Source organism: Vicia villosa, unplaced genomic scaffold, assembly GCF_029867415.1.
Source record: "Vicia villosa cultivar HV-30 ecotype Madison, WI unplaced genomic scaffold, Vvil1.0 ctg.001370F_1_1_2_unsc, whole genome shotgun sequence".
Lineage (NCBI taxonomy): Eukaryota > Viridiplantae > Streptophyta > Magnoliopsida > Fabales > Fabaceae > Vicia > Vicia villosa.
In genome coordinates this window covers 1-23,415 of record NW_026705593.1, presented here as the reverse complement: position 1 = coordinate 23,415, position 23,415 = coordinate 1, and the positions used below count along the sequence as shown (strand labels likewise).

The 23,415-nt window shown below is 36.2% G+C and overlaps 2 protein-coding genes across 2 annotated transcripts; both read left to right on the top strand.

Annotated features, from left to right (window-relative positions):
- The first annotated feature begins 3,013 nt into the window (after window positions 1-3,013).
- LOC131634848 (uncharacterized) lies at window positions 3,014-5,485 on the top strand. Its single transcript, XM_058905472.1, has 10 exons — window positions 3,014-3,097; window positions 3,246-3,513; window positions 3,666-3,884; window positions 3,966-4,056; window positions 4,144-4,270; window positions 4,443-4,546; window positions 4,633-4,753; window positions 4,842-5,012; window positions 5,100-5,162; window positions 5,270-5,485. The coding sequence occupies exons 1-10, from the start codon at window positions 3,014-3,016 to the stop codon at window positions 5,483-5,485; spliced, it is 1,464 nt and encodes a 487-aa protein (XP_058761455.1).
- Window positions 5,486-12,653: 7,168 nt separating this feature from the next.
- Window positions 12,654-16,438, top strand: LOC131634847 (uncharacterized). Its single transcript, XM_058905471.1, has 6 exons — window positions 12,654-13,446; window positions 14,037-14,255; window positions 14,346-15,209; window positions 15,326-15,873; window positions 16,005-16,084; window positions 16,384-16,438. The coding sequence occupies exons 1-6, from the start codon at window positions 12,654-12,656 to the stop codon at window positions 16,436-16,438; spliced, it is 2,559 nt and encodes an 852-aa protein (XP_058761454.1).
- The last annotated feature ends 6,977 nt before the right edge of the window (window positions 16,439-23,415 follow it).

The window sequence follows — 23,415 nt, the reverse complement described above, 5'->3', positions numbered from 1 at the left end:
CCTATCTTCTGTGATAATACTTCTGCTATTTGTTTATCTAAGAATCCAATTCTTCATTCTAAAGCTAAACATATTGAGATCAAACATCATTGCATTAGGGACTATGTTCAGAAGGGTGTTCTATCTTTAAACTTTGTTGATACAGACCATCAATGGGCTGATATCTTTACAAAACCCCTTGCTGTAGATAGGTTTAAGTTCATTCTGAAAAATATCAGTATGGATTAGATTTGAAATGATCATTTATTTTCTTATCAGATGTTCTGAAAATGTTGATCAATTAGGTATTCTGATTTTGCTATTACTAACATTTCATATGTCTAAGTTGATTCAGAATCTCTTTTAAAGAAAAACAGTTGTCACCAACTATTCCAGAAGATGAACACGTGTTCACTCTGAAGGGAAAAGCATGTGTGCAGTTGATGAGACGCCGCCCTAGGTGTAATACGGTGAACTGACTTTATCGAAATGTCGCGGTAAGCAAGAGTCGCCATCGACTTTTATTTTATCCAAATTAACAGAAAGGCTAGAAGAACAGAAAAAAAACCTTTAAAAGAAAACTGAGTTCGGGAGGTAATTTATACAAAGGGAAGGTGTAAAGCACCCTTTGCATCCATGGTTTTCCATGGGCTCTTAATTGCTTTGCTCTTTGTGTTTTCAAAAGTTCAGAAATGTAGAAGAAGAGAAATAAGGACTTTAGCTCGTAAAATGAGCGTAGCCTTATTGAAGGTTTACGAAAAAGTGTAAGAAAAAGATTTAAACCAGAGCAATTCAATTAGGGGCAAATTACCTGGTTAGATGAAAAATGTTCTTTTAGCCTTTCAGGGCTATACATACCATAGGAGGGTAGGGAAGTCCTTTCATTTGGAGGTTGAAGGGTCGTCGAATTATCGTTCGCCATAAGACTGCCCCATGCCATAGAGGGGCAGGTAGTCTAAGGGAAGGATCAGAATAGCCTTTCCTTTAGGCAACTAGAGGATACCTCAGCACTTTGTAGGCAACTTCGAGGGACGAGATCATATTGGCGAATCGAATGCAGCATCATTAGGGACTTATGATCTTTGAATGAACTGAGGGCAACATTGCTGAGGTATCCTCGTATTCGAGGGACTTGGCTATTCTGCATTTAACACAAGCCAACAGGCAACAGGCAACAAGAGAGGTACCATAAAAGGTGCGTGGGTGCAACAATCACGTGATTAAATTCAGAATAAGTTATCTTGTAATTAGGTGATTCTAATTCAGTTCAGGGTTATCACTCCCTAGGATTACTAACCACACAATAATATAATATGACAGGTTTAAGTGTCTTCAAGGCCACACAATACAACCTCGGAGCAGATACAAAAATATTATGGGAATGGGGGAAGAAAAGCAATAAAACCCCACAAGGCAGATAGTTCTGACATAAGTAATAATAAAGGAAAATTGAGTTTCAGGGTTACCGAACATTTGAGCTTTGACTGGTTTGTTAACCCTGAAAATTGGAAAAGGAAAAATAGACAGAAAAGGGGTGAGTATAAGCGGAGTTCATTATATTTGAAGGCAAACCCTAATTTTAAATAAAAGAGGGAAAAAATAACAAATACTTAAATAAGAATTAAATCGGGACTTAGCTTTTGATCTGATATGGTTCGTAGTCGGAGGAAACCCTGGTTAACCCCGGATGCTAGAATCAGGTGTGGTCGAATCATGAAGGCAGGCTCTGAAGCGTTGGACCAATCCTTGCATGGATGCACAAGTTATGAATGTCTGCAAAACAGTTCAATGCTCACGATGGTAGTACCTCGTAAAAAAACAAGAAAATGTTAGTAATGACATATATAAAAAAATGGTGAAAAACCATGAACAAATATTGATAAAAAATTAACAATTGAAGACCTGAAACAAATAAACACATATTAACCATATAAAAATCTAAAAAAAAAAAGAATAAAATAGTAACACTTTTTGATATTTTATATATACATAAAAAGCTAGATAATATACTTATTTTTGTATTTTTATTACTTGGTTTAATACCACCCAAAAGTAAATAAGTAACAATTAAATTTTTTTTGTTTGTTTTGTGATATCTTGATCATTTAGAAAATTAATATATAATGGTTAATAGTACAATTTTCTTTAGATACGGTGTCGAGACCACTTCCGTCTCGTTGCACAATATACACAGGTGGATTGGATTCTTAAAAGGTTAAAACTAGTACATAACATTTCACTTTAAACCATATACCACTTGGTAAATTATCAACTATCTACCCATTAATAAAATGTAGCCCAAATTTACAATACTATCCTTCCACTCAAAATGTTTAACACTAACAAAAAGGACTTTCATGTAATCAACAAATACAAAATTCATCCATGCCATTTGGTTGCGTTCTATTGGTCATTGCCTTGAATTGATGTACTTTCCCATTCTACTTTTCAGAATATCTCATTTCCCTCCAACAAATATAGTCTGAATACTCTCTCTGCAAACATCACCAACACTTTTGCTCTCATCTTTGCGCAACCGGAGAGAGATACCACCGCCCAGAGAACTTTCACTACCAAACATCACCCTCTTTCTCCAAACATCAACAACACCAGGTATGAACGATTCGGATTCTTCACCCAATATCACCCTCTTTCTCCAAACCAAAAAACGCATCTGTCAACATCTTTCGTTTTCCAAAATCTTGGTTCTAACCTTTTTTGTGTGTTTGCTTTTACTCTTATATCTTATATCTTTGTTTGGATCTAACATGGTTTGCAATAGATGGTATTAGTGTTTTTGCTCTTCCTATTGATCTTTCTTTGCTTTTATTTATGCTTCCTCAAGTTTTATCTTTCAACATCTTTCGTTTCCCAATATCTTGGTTCTAACATATTTTTTGTGTTTGCTTTTAATCTTACTTCTTATACCTTTGTTTGGATCTAACAGGCTCAAGTTTTCATTTTTACCATAGGAAGGATGTCAAGGCAGCCCATTCTGATCAAGGATCTGGTCAAGGGGAACCAAGTATGGAAAATGTGCATTAGAGTAGTTGATTTGTGGGTTGTTATTGAAAAAAATGGTCAACAACATCTGGAAGCCGTGATTCAAGATGGACAGGTATAGTTTTTACAAACTCTTAACATTTTTTAAAACTTAACAGACATCAAATCTATTTGTTTTCATTTCATACTTTTCAGAGTTCTTTATGTTCATATGAACTTAATGTACAATCCTACTTTTGTGTTGTTGTTTATGCATTTCCCAGGGTGATAAGATCCATGTCATAACTCGGAGCAGGAACTTCCCAGATTGGGTTGAAGCTGTCAAGGAGCATGAGACGTATAATCTATATAACGGAGAGCCAGTTGAAAATGATGTTCCGCTGAAGGTGTGTTGTAACCCACTCAAGCTCATATTTAATGGAGGCACTACCATGACCAAAGTGGCTATACCGGAAATACCTGCTCATAAATACAGTTTTTTCCCTATTGAGAAGTTCCTCAAGGGTGACTTCAAACATGACATGTTGTATGGTAAGCTATACTAAGTTTAACCACTGTTAAGTCTGTGTTCATTTTCTCCTGGTTTTTTTCATTTATCATGTATTGCTATAGCTAAGTTTATATGCTATTCACTCGGTTGTTTTGGTTATCATTGATGTTATTTTTGTGTTCATACCCTGCAGATGTTATTGGTGTGCTGCAGGATGTTTTAAAGACCCAGATGGGAGGTGGGGGAAGAAAGTCTTGTGTTAATGTCAATATACGTGATGTTATGGGGAATGTCATTGAGCTGGTGCTATGGGATGATTATGCCAAGCAGTTTGTCAACTACACTACCCCTAACAACTTTTCTGGTCCTACTTTAATAGTTTTGACACATGCATGGTGCAAGCCAAATACAGGTTTGATGTCCAAATCGGATTCGTGTTCTTTTCGTTGTGTTTTATTTTCTAACTAAAGATGCGTTACATATTACATTTCAGTTTCCGGTTTACCGTGTCTTTCCAATGCATGGAGCGGCTCTAGGCTATACTTTAACTTGGATCATCCACAAGTTGATCAGTACAAAGCAAGGTAAGAAGTTCTTAGGGATCAGGTAGTTAAACAACAACCCACATTCTTATTAGTTAGCTGATTTTTTGACTACTTTTGATGTAACAGTTTTGGAGACAACATGCCTGCCCCTTCCCAATCAATGACTTGTGATTCATCCATTCAATCTAGCAACAATTTCTGGACTAAATTGAGTGAGGTCAAGAGTGTCCGTGCAATATCTGATTTAGGAAAGGTGTTACTACTCTTTTATATCACTTTGTTTGTATAATGGATCTATTACATTGCATTTATGGTTAAATTATAATATTAAACCAAATTTGTATATTACAATTCTGGTTTCTTGAACTTACAACAATGCTTTGTTCTGATTGCAATTTTGTTTTCCGTGTATCTCTTTGCAATAGGACTGTTATGCAACCACTATTGGGACAACCATAGGTTTTAATGCCTCCAGGTTTGGATGGTATTTTGAATCAACTGGAAACACAGAATCTGAACCCGTTACCAAGTAAACACTTAAGCTTTCCCTTACATTCAATCTGTAATCTTTAGCTTCAAGCACCGTTTAATGTTATTTCTCACTTTCCATTTTAGATTCAAACTGGAGGTTGAGGTGGAGTATGAGAACCACAAGGGAATCTTTGTTTTTTGGGATAAGGATTGCATACCGTTTACTAAATTGACTGCTAAGGAACTGCGAGAGGTTATGAAAGCTGTAAGTAGGCCATTAGCTTTTATTATACGAACATTTTATCAAAATTACAGAAATTTAACCACTAAACACTTTGAATGAATTGATGTAGGCTGGAGAGGATAATCCTAAGATTTGGCCTACTCACCTTGATGTTCTATTGAATATGAAATTGGTCTTTCGTATCAAGTATCAAGCACAATACCAACGTTTCTCTATCGTGAAGATACTTAACGAAGACGGCCTTTACAATAAGTTTCACAACTACCTCACACCAGATGAGGTAATCGGCAACTCTTTTACACTATTTTTTTTTACCTTCTTATAATGGGACATAAACATTTACGTTATATCATTTTCATTATTTCAGAATACAACTAATGATGAAGTTGTAGAAATGGACACCACTTCTCCAAATATTACTCCAAACCAAGTGAGTTCATAACATTTTGCATTGGGTTTTCCTAACAAATACAATCTTCTTAAGTACAATCTGTTTTCTATACAGCTTGGTAACTCCTTTATATATTACCTACGCAGGTCACAAAGATTTCTGAACCATCAACTGGTGCTCAACCACCTTATGCTGCTAACCATTCGGGAAGTCCTACTGCCAGCTCCAGCAGTACCCCTGCAAAGAGGATTGCTACGTCGTCCTCAGTTAACGATGCCATCCAGTCTGAGGAGCTCACTCCTAAACAATCAGCCACCAAGGCCAAGACTGGAAAGAAGACAAAGCATATCAAGAAGGAATAACTTTGGTGGGTCGATTGGAGCAGATTGTCTCATTTTTTGATGCTTGCCCTGGCATTTAACTATTTGTAAGGATATAATCCAACTATTAAAACCTTCTTTTGTTGGCCATTGTCTTATGACTTTGAAGTTGCCATGTCTCAAGTACTTTGACACCTAATTTGGTTATTTATAATGTTTTGTAAAACTCCTTAATGATTTTTAAATATGCATCACCTACCATTGAATGGAAATTGAAATGCTATATTGACTGCAATTTAGATAAACCCTTTCAATGATTATAGATTCTCGCAGTAATATTAAGATAACCTTAACTGAATTCTGGTGTATATTACTTTAATTGAAATGCTATATTGGATGCTACATTAGTTATAACTCAATTCTGTTAGCTTTATTAACCACACTTCTGTTTATTAACTCAATTTAGTTAGTTACTTATAAATATGTTTCCAATAAGTTAGGTGGTTAGTTTATTCTGTTAGCATAGTTTTAGTAATTCAGTTTCAACATCAATTAACTATTATGTGATTTGGCTAAACTTGCTATTAGAATCAATGTAATATAATGTTGCTGTTAGCATACAGATTAACATACACTTTCTTAGCCTACATTTTTGGTTACTCAGTATTTATTTTAATATATAATACCAATATATCAGCATCTTTTATTGGAGGTTACTCATTATGTATTTCATTAAATTGATTAGATGATAATAATATTCTAAATGTCTCTCCTTTCATAATCTAAACTTGCAGTTATACATATATTTTATATAAATTTGTACCACTCTGTTATCATAATATAGATAAAATTTATTTCAGTTAAGCAGAAAGTTTATTATTATAGCAAAATATGTTACTTAGTATATTTCAACTGGCTCATACATATAGTTGTTTCTGCAAATTGTGTGCACTTGCATATTATAACTTCTCCCAATTACAAATCTTGGCAAGACTGATCGTATATACTTCATTGGGGTGACTAACAACTATTATATTCACTAGCTTGTCTACATTTGCTTTTACTGAGTATTTTTTTTTATTTGAAGGATTTGTTGAGACTGTAAAAACGTGGGGTCACTAATTCTGGTGTCAAGGGTTTTGGTCTTCATGGTGGTACGAAATAGAGCCATGGAGGTAAGTACATAAGCCTACAGAAATCAAGTTACTTGGTCTTTAAAGTATATTAGGCGTGTAGTTTTATTGTCTGTTGTGCATAAGATTATAGCCAAAAACCTTTTTCCAGCATTTCAAATTTTAGCTTTATCTATTGTACAAACAGGCTGTCACAACCATAATGATAAAAGGTGTATGCATTGAAAACGGCATTTTGTGATACACTACTGCATCCTTTCATGCGACAACTAAGCCATTTCAAGTACAACCTCCCTATGTTTTGGGAAAAGCCTAGAGAAATGTGTCAACTCAGCATTAAATGTTGTTAGGAAGATAACACGGTATAGGCATTTGGTTTTGCAGGTTGGACTGTTTTTTCCATGTCCAAATTATACTAACTTCAACTGTACTTTACATATATCCATTTAATTTTCTAATAAATATATGCTTATTGGCAAAGAGACTTTATTTTGCATTGGAACTATAATAATAAAGTTGCCATGTCTATCCCTCCCTGCGGATTTGCAGCAGGCTCAAAGTACTTTTCCATCATTTTTTTGAGGACATACACTAAGCTGTCACCTCTAAAAGTAAATGCTTGGAGCCCTGATACAAGCAAAGTCAATACATAGAGCATAGACTATTTCTTTTTCCATGTCCAAAGTTAATGTGATGGCAGTATTTATTTACAAGGGATACAGTATACCTCATTTGTTAAACATTTTAACCATGGTTTTTAACTTTTAGAAAGTAAAGAAATGACAAGTAGCAAATGGTTACCAAGCATTTACCAAATGGTTACCAATATAACTTATATGGTTCTTATTTGTTAAGTATAGAAAGTAAAAAATGGTTACCAAGGACCGTGAAGAAAAAATGACAACTCTACTACTATATACTTAGAGTCATTTAAAAACATGTATTTGGACCTTGAGTGTAAAGAAACGACTGTCCTTATTTTCCTGGACCAAAATAATTTAGCAAATATAATTAGATTAGGGAAGATTTATCATTGGGTGTAGAAATGTAATTGCTGTAGTTAAATATTTTAACTGCAGGTAACAATGGTACTAATAAGACTAAATTAAAGTGGAACATGACCAAGGCCTGAAACGATGAAGAATATGGAATGCTTGTCTTGCAAGTGATGATACATCTCCATTAGTGACTATATTTTTCAATATCTTCAAAAGGTAAACTGTTCTGTTCATGTCTAAACTAATCTAAAAACAATTTGTGAACTAGAACAAATTGAAGATATCAACAATGTTAAGTACCTAGATTTGTTTGTGGAGGGACCTCTAAAGATATGGCTTTTATGGGCAGCTATTCTTCCATTATCAATATGTGAATAACCTGATATTGTAAAGGCAAAATAGAATGTTATTTGAGGATAAGTTTGGTTGCATAGCATGAGTATAATGAATATTTTAATTGCCCAGATTGTAGAAAAGAAATTATAATACTTGAATGCATTACCTTAGATTGAATATGAGCATAGGGTTTGGTCTTAACTGCTGGAAATAATGCTGGGAAGTTATATATTGACTATGGTTAACAAACATCTCATAGAGGGCATTATATACTGAGGTGCTTGCAGTACAACCTTACAATTAATTCAGGTGGTTGAACACATTTATGGTTGAACAACACCTTAATATTTATTGCATGTTACTATGTCTTTGTGTATTATCTCCCATTGCTGAATTTAATGCTTAGTTTGTGTTGTTGTCAATAACAGCATAATATAGTATACTACCAATAAAATTATGGTATACCCATGCCCTCAAATATAGTTGCCCAATGTTGTGTGTCTGTCTTATTTGATAAAATTTTAACATAATGTATGCGAAAGGTCTTTTTTTATTAACAAGGCCATTAACCGGATGACAACCCTATTTTGTTGACTATTGTAGACATCTTATTCCATCCATTTATGGACCCTCTTCACCCAATTGGTTCAGCCAAAAAGGCAAGAGCAAGAAGATCGTTGCTCTTGAGAGACTTGCGTTCCAAGCGTCAAAAATTGGGTCAGGTACAACAACTACATGGCGATAAAATGATGAATACTCCAGTGTCAATTACTCCTAGGCAACCTTTGAACGAATTGACTCCATCATTCCAAAACAGCTATGCAGTAAATCCGTCCAGTAAACAGCCTATGATCTTAACTCCACGTGATGCCGGTTCAGAACCTAGCATATCAAGACATGCTTTTAGGACAAATCTTAGCACCTACCAAATAGGAGGTTTGGGAACAAATCTATTCTCGCAATTTGCAGGAATTTCTGCGGAAAAGGAGAACGAATCCTTTACTCCTTCATCATCATTGGGCAATTTAAAAGAACGGTCACCGTCTCATGAAATGGAGGTCCTTAGAACTGGATGTTCTTCTAATTTACACACGTGAGTTAACTGCCTTTCAATTTTCACATATATTTAGCATTTCCATCAATATAATGTATGGAGCCTATATGTATGCCTTACAGTTGCACCACAATAATATCTTATAATCACCCTGTTCTATCTCAACCCGAATTTTAAGCATGTATATCAATTACCATAGCACTGAATTACACTCTCACCAAGTAATGAGGTTGCACATTGTGAGCTTCATTCTAGCATATCTATTCACCTACCACCACTGAGAGATTGATTGACAATGTCAACAGGTGCCCACCAAGTTCCAGACCAGGTAGGGGTAGGCCTAAAAATGGATATGGTGTTCCAAATATTGCTAGGAACTTGACCAGGAAGTTCCCTGTACTCGCAAGTACAAACACTGCTACGCCGGCCTCTACTCTCGACGGAAATGAACAAACCAGGTAAATACAGACCTTGCTGTACATAGTGTCCAAGTGTGTTCACTATATTTGGAATTTAATTATATGGATGTGATGTTTATCAATAGTGATGCCATTTAAGTTTATCTAAATTCAAAAAAATGTTTTCTTTGCCCATGACAGCAATCCAGCTCTGGACACACTTAATGGGAGAGATGCAAATGCTAATTTCGTTCTTCCAACTCAGCCAGTCCAGATTCCTTCTGATCTAAACAACGCATCGTCTTCCGGAAGTAAACCACGGTATAATTCAAACACAATACCTTCATGGTTACAAGTACTAACGAGTGGTAACACACTTCATGGTTAAACAAATATTGACACTTAACCATACTTAATAAGCATAGAGTATGGAGACTTTTTTTTTTAAGATATGCCTGAAATATAGTGGAAAGGAACTAATCTGTATCTTATTCGCTTCTTTTTGAATGCACAGAAGTACTCCCATCCCCAAACGATCTAGGGGCAGGCCTAGAAAACAATTGAGCGAGATTCCATGTCTGCCGTCGAATTTGAATAGCCAGTTCACGCACCAAAGCATTGGTGTGGCATCTTCCAAAGCAAATGACCAACCTAATTCAAGGTACCAAACATGAGAGATCTTATTATTCCATTAATGTGGCCACCTATTAACTATTTAATCATTTTTTCCACCAGTTATGTCAATACACCATTGGTCACGCCTCTGCAAATACCCAGTCATAGAAACCAACCTGTTTGTCGCGAAGTGCCGCCACTTACACAGTCCACACAGGCTCACCATCGTAGCACGGAGCCAACGTGTCCGATTTTTACACCTACGGTGAATTTGGATTTTAATAGCGACTCCGACCATGATAGCGACTACGACCCTTTTGCAGGTATGTTTAGTACTTTGTTGTATCACTCAATGCTAACATTCAGTTTACATTTACATAACAGTTAGATACCTCATTTCACACTTGCCTAAAAACCTGTGTATTTTCATTATAGCATATCCTTCCGAAAATGAAATCTGTTCAGATACAGACGAGCATGAGGCACCTTTTCCAATCCATGGCTATGCAACCGGAGTTGAGGATGGTACGTCGTTAATCCATTAAGATAGGTACATACTTTAGGATAGTAAACCATTTTAATTTTCAAGAATCTAATTTTTACATGGATTGGTAATGTGTAGAATACTACGATATCGGTTCACCTCTTATCGAATGTCGTTATTGTAAAGCAATGATGTGGTATCAAGAGAGGATGCACAAAAGTACCCACTCTGCTAACCCGAAGTTTATGATGTGCTGTGGGAACGGAAAAGTTGAACTCCCACTGCTCAGACAGCCTCCGGAACCACTTGCAACACTTTTGTTTGATCACGAAAGTATTGTTAGTCGGAAGTTTCAACAACAAATCCGACTATACAATATGATGTTTGCATTCACATCACCGGGAGCAAGGTTGGACAATCGTTTTAACAACGGACGTGGCCCTCCAATACTAAGGATACAAGGTCAAACGTGTCATCGCATCGGAAGTATGTTGCCTCCTCAAGGAAGTAAACAAAAGTTCGCTCAGTTATATATTTATGACACCGAAAATGAGGTGGAAAACAGAATGCATCATCTAAGGTAATCTCCACCCACGTTTCACTTTCTTGGTTCTAAAATAGTTACTCATACTTTACTGGGCAGTTTTATTACATAAATAATCTGTTTCGGTTTTTAAGAATGCTTTTTTCTCATGTGAAGGAACAAAGAGAACATTGATCCTTTGGTTGTCAATCAACTGTCCAGCATGTTGTATGAATACAATCCACATGCTAAGATCTTTCAAATGGCAAGACAATGGTTGAATAGCGGGGAACCTCAGAACCTAAAACTGCGACTAATTTCTAATCGGTCAACCGACGGCAGAGTATATAACCAGCCAACTGTCAGTGAAGTTGCAGCCTTGGTTGTTGGAGATATTGACACGGCAGAAATGAGGGATATAATAATGCAAACTAGAGGAGGAGGACTTCAAAGAATCAACGAACTCCATGCAGCTTACATGGCTTACCAATATCCGTTGATTTTTCCGTATGGTGAGGATGGCTATAGACCCGATGTAGCCCATAGGGACCTGCCTGTCAATGAAAACAGCATCAGAAATAGGCTCACGATTCGCGAATGGCTGGCCTTTCGCATTCAAACCAGATCAAAAGAAGCTAAGACTTTGTTATCTTCTAGACGGCTGTTCTAACAATTTCTGGTAGATGGTTACACTATGTTAGAGTCCGAGAAACTAGAATGGCTGCGCAAAAATCAACCAAAGCTACGAGTGTCCAAGTACAACTCTTTGCATGAAGAAGGCGACCAAAGTCAAGCTCCAGGTTTAAGCATAGGTAAACGAGTGGTGTTGCCTTCGTCCTTTGTTGGCGGTCGTAGGTTTATGGATCAACTGTACTACGATGGAATGGCTATATGCAGTAAAGTTGGATTTCCAGATTTGTTTATTACTTTTACCTGTAACCCGAATTGGCCTGAGATTCAAAGGGTTCTTGGTCCTCTACATTTGAGTCCTCAAGATCGACCGGATATCATTTCTAGAGTTTTCAAAATCAAGTTTGATCAATTGCTTTCAGATTTGACCAAAAAAGGTGTTCTTGGCAAAGTGCTTGCTTGTAAGTTATTTATCCCCGTCTACTTTGTTTTGATTATAATGAATCTAAGTGATTTGATAAGTTTTGATGATATAGGAGTAAACCAACACTTCTGCTTTATATTCTACTTTGAATTTATTATACTATTTCTAACAGTCAATTTAACTTTTGCATCACGGTTCATTGTAGATATGTACACCATTGAATTTCAAAAAAGAGGATTGCCTCATGCCCATATATTGATCTTCTTGCACCCTTCAAACAAATATCCAAGACCGGAAGACATTGACAAGATCATTAGTGCTGAAGTGCCCGATCCCGAAACACAACCTCGGCTGTACAATTTGGTCAAAGCTCACATGGTTCACGGTCCTTGTGGTTTGGCAAATCTCAAGTCACCTTGTATGAAAGATGGGAGGTGCACAAAGTTTTACCCTAAGAAATTCCAAAGTACAACTATAGTGGACCAAGAAGGCTACCCGGTTTATAGGAGAAGAAACAACGGACACACCATTCAAAAGAAAGACATCATTTTTCATAGTGGTCATGTTGTTCCTCACAATCCAAGTTTGTTGTTGAAATACGAAGCCCACATCAACATGGAATGGTGCAATCAAAACACTTCTATCAAATACCTTTTCAAATATATTAATAAAGGGTCCGATAGAATTTCAGCAATCATACAAGGCCAAGACAAAAACAACGTTGAGGAGATCAAACAATATTTGGATTGTCGATACATCTCCCCAAGTGAAGCATGTTGGCGGATATTTTCTTATTCTATACATGGCAGGAAACCAGCTGTAGAAAGATTGTTTTTTCACATGGAAGGTGAAAACTCCGTGTACTACAAAGACTACGAGCAGGTTGGTGATGTGTTGCTCAAACCAAGTGTAACGGAGTCCATGTTTACGGCTTGGTTTGAAGCAAACAAAACTTATGAGGAAGCAAGATTACTAACTTATGGTGACTTTGTTTCTAAATTTGTTTATCACAAACGAAGTCGAAGTTGGAAACCAAGAAAGCGAGGGTATACCATTGGGAGACTGATTTGGGTTCCGCAATCCACTGGCGAGTTGTTTTATTTAAGGATGATGCTTACCGTCAAGAAAGGTCCGTTATGCTATACAGACATCAAAACGGTTGATGGTAAGAAGTGCAAAACTTTTAGAGATGCGTGCTTTGCGATGGGGTTTTTACAAGATGATCGTGAATTTGTCGAGGCAATCAAAGAGGCGCATCTTTGGGGGTCGGGTCCTTTTTTACGCAAACTATTTGTGACAATGTTGCTTTCGGCATCCATGAATAGACCTGAACATGTTTGGAGAAAGACTTGGAGATATTTATCGGATGGCATTCTTTATAATCAACGGTTATTCGCAAGAGATCAAGGTATTTTATCTTACTATATTTGTGATATTTTTTCATTAGTTGCCCTGCTGTTACAGTTGCTATCTAATACTGTCCATAGTTCCTAATAGGCATATTGTCCATTGTTTGGAGTATGATAACAGTTCTGTAATTTATGGTAAATAACAGTAAGAAAATTAAAATCAGTGTAATATTGAGAAGAATTTATAAAATGAGTTATCCAGTAGCGTTTTTCATTCCAAGATTAGCGGTTCAGCACCGATTTTCAACTATTAATTTTATGACATTCTTACTGTTTACACCTTGCTGTTTCCAAGATATGCCTCATAACTATGTCACATTTTTCATTATAAGATATACATATATAGCTTTAGTCTTACAAGAGCATGCTGGTACAGTACTCGGAGGTAGCAGATTTTTTTAGTATTTCCAAAGATATATGCTAAGGTCTAATAAAATTATATGCTAATATTTTTTCATATAGCTTCATTATTTATACATTAGAGGAATTATATACATATCACTATTGACTTATATTTGATAATAGTTAATATTTCCTTATATTTGCTATTTGGTCATAAAATAGTATTACTTCCCTTTTTTTATGATAGGTTTGACCATGAGCGATGCCGAGCTAAAGGAACGAACACTAATGGCTATTGAAATACTATTGCAAAATAATAACCGTAGTTTGAAGGACTTCAAACCATTGCCAGTTCCAAAAGAGGATGTCGTTTTCTTTACCGGAAATAGATTACTTTATGATGAACGTCAATATGATGTTGTTGAACAACAACAAATTTTTGAACATTCGTCTGCTTCTTTTACAGGTAATATGACTCTCTTTTTACAACAATTTCAAATAGTTTAACTCTTCAATTTAATTAACAAAACTGTTTGGACATATCTCTTATACATAGATGAACAAAGAGGAATTTTCGAGGAAATCATGGATGCTGTTGAGAAGCAGCAAGGTGGTGTTTTTTTTCTGTATGGCTACGGTGGGACTGGTAAGACCTTTATGTGGAAAACTTTAGCAGCAGCACTTAGGTCTAAGAAAAAAATTGTGTTGCCTGTTGCTTCAAGTGGGATTGCAAGTTTGTTGTTACCAGGTGGAAGGACAGCTCATTCTAGATTTAAGATTTCGGTTCCTACTTTAGAAAATTCTATTTGCAACATTGAAAAACAAGATGATCTTGCTGAGCTTCTAAAGATGACAGATTTAATTATATGGGATGAGGCTCCTATGGCTAATAAATTTTGCTTTGAATCTCTCGACAAATCCTTGAGAGATATTATGAGTGGAATCCCACATGCATCTAGGAAAGTTTTTGGTGGTAAGGTTGTTGTGTTTGGTGGTGACTTCAGACAAATTCTCCCAGTTATACCAAGAGGAACTAGATCAGACATTATCCATGCAACATTAAATGCTTCTTATATTTGGGATCATTGTAAGGTCTTGAGGCTTACAAAGAACATGCGCTTGCAAACTGGTGATAATGCTTCTTCTACAGCTGATGACATAAGGAGCTTTTCTGAGTGGATTTTAAAAATTGGAGATGGGACCATGTGTGAGCCAAATGATGGTTATGCTGATATTTGTATTCCAGATGAGTTCTTAATTTCTAACTTTTCTGATCCCATCAAGGAAATTGTTGAAGATACATACCCTGATCTCATTCATAATTATCTTGATTCCAATTTTCTACAAAGTCGTGCAATCTTAGCTTCAACAATTGAAGTTGTTGATGATATCAACCAATATATCACAAATCTGCTTCCAGGTATATAAATATCACTAAGTTCATTTTGTTTAAATATCACAAACCTTTAGAAATGTGTTACAAATTTAGTATGCCAATCATTGTAACTAAATTTTGGTCTTTGGTAATTGTTGTAGGAGAAGAAAAAGAATACTTTAGTAGTGATTCTATTGATAAATCTGATGCAACTAGCTTTGATGCATATGAGCATGTGACACCTGAATTCCTAAATGCTCTCAAAACTTCGGGATTGCCTAACCATTCAATCAAGTTGAAAGTTGGTGCCACTATTATGTTAATGCGCAATCTAGATCAGTCTGAAGGATTGTGCAATGGTACAAGGTTAACTGTAACCAGGCTTGCTAATCATGTTATTGAAGCTAAGATCATTTCTGGAAAAAATATTGGTAACTTATTTTATATTCCTAGAATGTCTCTATCCCCCTCACAATCCCCATGGCCCTTTAAATTGGTAAGACGCCAGTTTCCAATTATTGTTTCCTTTGCCATGACTATTAACAAATCTCAAGGGCAATCACTTGATAATGTTGGTTTGTATTTGCCTAAAGAAGTTTTTAGTCATGGGCAACTATATGTGGCTATCTCAAGAGTCAAATCAAAAAAGGGTTTAAGGATTCTTATTCATGACAAAGATAAACAACCTATGAGCTCTACCACTAATGTTGTATTCAAAGAAGTGTTCCATAACATTTGAAAAGGTGGAAATTTTATAAACATTGTCTTATACAGTTAATAAATATTTATTGTTCTTTCCATGCACATGTTAACTTATATTTCGTTTTCTAACTATTTCAGGTACAAACATTCACTTCATTTTTGAGATTCAGGCTGCAGGCAATGTTGTATTCAAACAATTGTTCCGTAACATTTGAGAGGTGCAACTTTTACAAATATTTCCTTATCACCCCATTACCAACACTTAATAAATCTTTGTTGTACTTTAGGTGCACATGTTAACTTTGTTTTCGTTTTTAATCTATTTCAGGTCCAAGCATTCACCTCATTTTAGAGTTTCATGCTGCTGCCATTTTTTTTTCCAACCAAACATGCAAATTAATGTTGTGACATTATAGCTCCTTCATGTGTTATAATTTTGTAAAAACTAATTATATAAATATGATTTTGATTTGATAAAGTTATTGTTCCATTTGTTTTTTTTTTTTTTTTTTTTTAGGAATTTGGCATATCTTAAAAATATTACCCGTGCGGCAGCACGGGTTTGTTACTAGTTAAACATATAAAAGTGAAAGTTTCATTGTTATTTTGAGACAAAAAAAAAACATATAAACTGTCGGTCAAAATAAAGACTCGGAGAGAGAAAAATACACACCAGTTTCATCTTTTTCTTTTATGTATTCACTTTCTCATTTCCTCTTCAATCTCCCTTGTTTTCTTTCACGACCATAAAAATAAACACAAGCAAGTAAAGCCCATGAAATCAAGAAAATATGAAAACCCACTTACAATGATGATAGATCCAAGGGCGGTGGATTCATCATGGAGGAGCCACGGCAGATCCGGCGAGTTTGAGAAAATGGAGTGATGCGGTTGAGGAGGTCTCGCTGTTGTTTCGTCGGTGGCAGAACGGTGGTGCGTTGTGGACGGTGGAATGATCGGTCGTCGCTTGCGGTTCCGATTGGTGGTTGTCGTGGTGCTTCCGGCATGACTGAGCGGTGAGTGGATTCGTGGATCGGCGATGGATGTTGTTGTTTTACTGAGGGAAAGGAGTCGGTTCTAAATTGATTTGCGAAGGTGATTGAGGAGAGGTTCAGACGCGGTGTCGGTTGCGTCGCGGCTGTTCGGCGTTGTTTTCGGCACCGCTCTTCGCGATTCAGAGACGGCAACTCGGAGGTGTGTTCCGATTCGTGGTGATGTTGTAGCTCTGTTTTTGTTTTTTGATAGCAACTCCCTCCTTCCTTCATTCTTTTCTGAAAAAAACAAAACAAACAAGATTCTGTTAGCTTCGTTGTTATTGTTGTTTCTATGATTAATTTGGTATATAGGTTTATGTTTCATTGTTGTTTCTATGATTAATTTGGTATAGAGGTTTATGTTTCTGAGCCAAGGTTGAACTCGGTTGTTGTACGAATCCGCTTGTCATCCACTATGTAGTTTGTGACTGATGAAGATTATTGATGTGCAGTTTACGAATCAGTTTCGATATGTGCGAGCTGTTTGCAAATCGGATCTGAATTGATTTATCTCTTTTTTCTATACCTGTAATCAAAACTAAAACAACAACAAGCGTGAAAGAGTTAGTAATTACGAAAATCATGAAGCTTTGAGTTTTGATTCAAAGATTTGTTCATGGTGTTTTTTTTAATATCGTAATTTTAAAACAAGGTTTGTAATTGTGATATGTTGGTATGAGTTTGGTTTTGAAGGGCATGTACGTGAATAGTGTGCTGGTTCCGAAAAATTGGTTTTGTTGTTATGGCTATGGTTTATTGTTTTACAGGTTGGTGTAATGTTTTGGGTTAGACTCAAAGGGTTAGACTAATCTCAAAAGAAAGATCCTTGGTGTAAGAAATATGTACAAAGCTTCTTGGATCAATGGAAAACGTTGGCAAGGGTTTTTTGTGTGAATGAAGGTGAAAGAAAAATGGTAGAGAACAGGGTTAATTATTGTGCGTAGGAGAAGGGTGGAGAAAATAAGGGTTAATTGTTAGTTCAATAGGTTAGAAATTTTTTGTTTATATAGGAAAAATATTAGGTTAGAATGATTAAAAGAGAACAAAATCAATAATCAATTAAAATAATAAAAATCCAAATTCAAATATTGTTTGATTTAAATTTATGATTATTTTAACCAATTATATAAATTCTCTCCTAAAATAGAGATTACCATCTAAAAAAGAAAAAAAGAACAAAATCTTTCAAAAATTTTATTTTATGATTCTTTTGGATATTTTTGTGAATAAAATGTGAATAAAGTAAAAAAAATAATTTTTATAAATAATGAAAACGAAAATAATGTTTAAATATTAAAAAAAAACAATTTTTTGTGAATTTTTGAATAAATGTGAATAAAGTTAGAAGTAAAATTAAAAACTTATAAAAGGGAAGAAATGTTAGAAGTAGGATTCGAACTTGGGACCTCTCGCTCTTATAACTTTTACCCGCAAATTCTTACCAACTGTGCTATGTCACTTAATCGAAATAATATGACATTTGCGATTATATGAGGGCAAATTTTGGGGTATGACACTAGGTAACTGTGAAAATCATTTCAAATATCACGTTTTACCCTAACGTCATTCAACATTAAATGCTAATTGATTCATTGTCTGTAATCTTTGTCATTCAAAATCATATTGCATATCATTTCATATCCGTGCCTATATAAACACATCTCTATATCATTTCATCTCTTTCCATTCATTTTCATTGTTCACTGTCTATGTTTGTTCGTCTCTCTCTCTCTCTCGCTTTTCATAAACCCTAGTTACTAAACCCAGCAATCTCAGTGTGAATCTATGGCTTCTTCATCAAATGTTCAACGCAAGGTCTCTTCTTCAAACCAAGTTCAACAAAAGAAATCTACAAACACTCCTTTGAAGACTTGTTTGATTCCTTATGAAGAACTGGAGGTTCTCTATGAAACTATGGTGGATTTTGAAAATCTTATGGCTCATGATTTCAAAATCAAAACTGGAATGCTAGTACAAGGATGGACAAACTTCTTTGAAAGGTTGATTGGACCAGTTTACCCTATTTTGGTTAAGGAATTCTAGACACATGCCACTGTTACTTCAACTCCTATCATCTCCTTCGTGTTAGGGCATGAAGTTAACGTGACTGAGAAGCTAATAAGGAAAATGTACAGTCTTGATGGTATAGGTGGAATTACTGGAGCTCTCCCAGGCAGAACTCATTGGGAAAAAGTTGACCTAGAGTTGTTTACTTCTGGAATTACCTCTCCCTACACTACTGATTTGAAGCCTTCCTACAGAGTATGGGCAAAGATCATTCTGGGATCTTTCTATCACAGAAGACCAACAAACTCTGATACCTATGTCAATCAAGATCAGAAGTATGTTCTGTTCTGCATTGGAAAAGGCATGAGAGTCAACCTACCTCACATTCTGTTTCAACATCTGAAGACTAATGTTGAAGAATCAAGGGAGGAAGAGTGTCTGAAGTTTCCCAAGATTAAGAAGAATACTACTCCTTTTGGAATAATGATATCAAATATTCTGACTGAGAGTGGTCTGATAGATACTTTGAGAGCAGCTGGCTCTTCTCAGAACTTGACTGCTATTCATGGGAGTATTCTAAATGCTCAGTCTCTAAAAAGGATGCACTTGATTGAAAAGGTGACCACTCTTCCAAAAGTTTTTCCAGATATTCTGACTAGAAGAACTCCTGTTGTGAGTTTCTCTCATATGTTCAAAGAGGAGCTAGACAAATCTGTTAAACGCTATCTCAAATCTTGTGTTAAAGCACAATCTACTGTTGATCTTGCGTAGATTCGTGGAAGAACTCTTCCATCTTTGGATGAGTTAAGGAAGAAGGATAAGAAGAAGAAAGAGAAGAAGCTGAAGAGAAAGGTCACAGAAGAAGGACCTGATGCTAAGAAAGCAAAGAAGCAAAAGAAACCTTCAAGTATTATAATCTCCGACTCTGTACCTGCTACCAATTCTGAACGTGCATCAACAGAGTCTCTCAAAGTACCCAGAAATTCTGAACAGTTTCAGAAGCTCATAGAAGATGCTTTCAAAGCAGACTCTTCTAGCTCTCAATCTACTTCTGCCCTTCCCCCTCAGAAAAAGCCACCTCCTTCTGAAATTCCATCCTCTTCCACCTCTTCTAAAAGACTTCATTCTCTACCAACTCTTGACCCCCAACCTTTAAACGTTGTTTTTCCTCAAATTCCTTCTGAAAATATATTCTCAACCACATTCATTCCTTCTGCAATCTCACCATTAATTGATCCATCAACCACCTCCACCGCATATTCTTCATCCTCTCTATCCTCTGCTTTCACCTCTGTTTTGTTTTCAAGAGAATCTGAACCCTATTTCATTCTGAACCCAGACTCTTCAACCACCCAATTCCAAACCAAACCTTCTGAACTTTATGTTGGTGTTCGTTTTGAATTTGTAAAGATTAAGGTACAGGCAGGTTTAGATGCACTGAAGGTTGCACATAATGCCAACATGGATTATGTTGCTTCTGGGAATCTCTGGAGAGCTTTCAGAAGAGAGATTCAATCTGACCTTCTGAAGCTTCAAGAAGCTTGTTTGGCTGATGCTCCTGGTCCTTCTGAATTTCTTAGGGACTTTGAAGAAAGCTACTTTTATCCCATCACCAGCTGGAAATCTCTTGAAGAGAAGGAATCTGTTGATGAGCTTGAAGAAGTGCATCCTTTGGCTATGGTTGTGTGGAAGCCTCGATACAATGTTCTGACTGGCGACTTTCAGTCTTCATTCAACTGGCTTAGGGAGAATCCCTCTGATAAAGCACCAAATATGGTATATCCAGAAGTTGAATACCCATCAAAACCTGTTGCTCTAACACCTCCAGAGAATCTGGCTGAGATTCTTCTAGCTCTTGAAAATCTAGATGCTGAAATCCCTGCTCCTGTGTACCCTGAAGATGCTTTTGTGTCAGAAGCTGATGTTGAGAATCATCCTGCTGAGAAAACTCCTGATGAGGAAAATCAAGATGATGTTCTCATGGTTGAAGCAAATGCTGAGAATCATCATGTTATAGACAATAGCTTTGATGCTTCTTCTGCTGGACCTTCTGCCTCTGTTCTCTTGAACACTATGAAGGCTCTTCAACATAATCAAGCTGATTTGGCTAACCGTCTGGAAAAGCACGAGGATACTCATGATGAGTTCAGATCATTCATGAAGAATCAGAAGGAAGACACTACTAAGATTAAGCACCTTCTGGCCATCTTAGCTTCTAGGCTTGGCCCGTCGTAGTCTATCTTTGGTCTTAGTTTGTTTTCTTTGTTTCTATGCATCTTGTCATACCCTAATTTTTGACCCCCCTGAGATGACATACCTTCAGGATTGTTCATCAGGTTAAGACAAGTACCCAGAGCAGTCATTTCTCCATCTGGTACCTAATCGAGGATGCTCAAAGACAAGAAAGCTCAGGCAAAGGATCAATCAATACAAGGATTAGTCCCTAATACAATCATGGGGCTCAAAGACTTCATTTTTCTCATCTATGATTGATTAGACATCCAGTCATCTGAGTACAGGTTTACTCAGGTCACCAGACTAGGATTTTGAGCCTATCAAGGACTGAAATCAGGGATCACATTTGGGAAGCCCTAAAAAACCTCAGGGGATCATTCAAAGACATCAATCATCTTCAAATATCTCATATTACAAGATCCACTGGACATCACACTTCAATTCAAGGTCTACAGTCATTATTTTCACATGGTCGACAAATTAGGGTTTTGACCTAATTCACCAAGATAGTGGACTTTTAATCAGGGCATGAACCCAAAACTCAAGACATGATTCAAAGATCTCTGCTACCTCAATATAATCCATTTACATCATTCATTTGAGGAGAAGATCTTGTTTCTACACAAAAACCCAAAAAAATTCACTTTGTCAGGAAAAAGTCAACTGTGAAGGATCATCATTGACTTTTAAGGTTTTTGGTCAAAAAATGACTTTCAAAGATCAATATCATCAACATATGGATGTCAAAGTCATTTGGCCAAAGAAATTCATCAAGGAGCGAAAAGTCGGGAATTAGGGTTTTTGAAGACATGGTGAGATCTCAAAATTTCACCTACACAACTCAAAAAACTTCCAACATGAAAGTTGTAGATCTTGCAAAATAAAACAACATCTTACAAAGGAACTTTTTTCAAAAGATCAACCATTTATGAAGTTTTGGAAATTTTGAAGTTTAGGTCATAAACACTTAGAAATTTTTCTAAGTGTTTTAACCTAGTTTTCATCCAACTTTGGGCTCATTTTTCACAAATTTCCTAAATGATTCTGAAGAAGACATAAACTAATGATTTGAAGTAGATGTTTAGGGCTTTCCAAATTGTGTTCAACCTTCTCCAAATTCAATTTGAGCTAGGAGTTATGCTTGTTCAAAGTTGGCCTCATGAAGTAAAATTATAGGTCATGGACACTTTTGGACTTTGCAAATTTTGTGCAAATAACCTCTCTTATGGATGCTACACGACCCATAACACATCTGAAACCATGCCATGCATTCATTTTCACCATGCCATAAGGATTGAAGAAGATTCTAAAAACAAGAACATGTGATTATGTAATGATTACATTTGTGAATTTATGGCAAATTGATGAATCACCCAAGGAATCTTCTCACCAACCAATTAGAGCTCATTTCTGGCTCAGAATTGTCCCCTAAGATCAAGCAAAATCGAGGGCTAGGGGATTGATCAAATGGAATCAAAATTCTCATCATTGCATAAGAGATATTTGCAAAATTCCTTCATGGCTAAGAAAGCAAATCAACTTCACTAAGGAAGCTCACTCCTCTGCAGCTATACTGATCCATTTGCCTATAAATACAGATGCATTCCTCATTCAAAAAACACACCAAAGCAACCATATTCCTTGCTTTCTCTTTCTCTCCTCTTGTTCATTGTTTTTCAAAGTTCTTTGGCAAGAAGAATCGATTTCTTCAAACCAAAGCTTATCTTTGGGAAGTGAGCATTCTAACATCTCAAGGGAGGTCATTTGAGGTGATCCAAGCACCTGGATCACTTCTGTAGGTGGAGGAACACCATTGTTGCTCTCACTTTGGAGCATTTGCAGTTGGAGGTCCATGGAGTAATTCAGAAGGTTTCAAGGCAAGCCAATCATCCAGACACACTCCTCAGGTCATAGTGAAGCTAACCAGATGGCTGCAGCTCATCTGTAACTCAGGATTCAACAACCTCCATGTCCACTTGAAGCTCAAATCGAGGGAGGTCCATAGAACAATTCAGAAGGATTCAGGCTACAATAAGCATCCAGTTAGCATCATTGAGTCTCAGGGAAGCTATTGAGATCATTCATTCAAGCCTAGGTGCTCTCAATCATCCTCACGACCTCCATTTTCAGAGGTAAGTTTCTGAACTTCACCTCTCTAATTTAAGTACTCTTTGTGAAATAGCTCGATTCTATCTTGTTCAGCATCATCAGAGGATTGAAAACCCTCTATCATCATCCATTTATCTTTCAGTATAGTCATTTAATTTGATTTT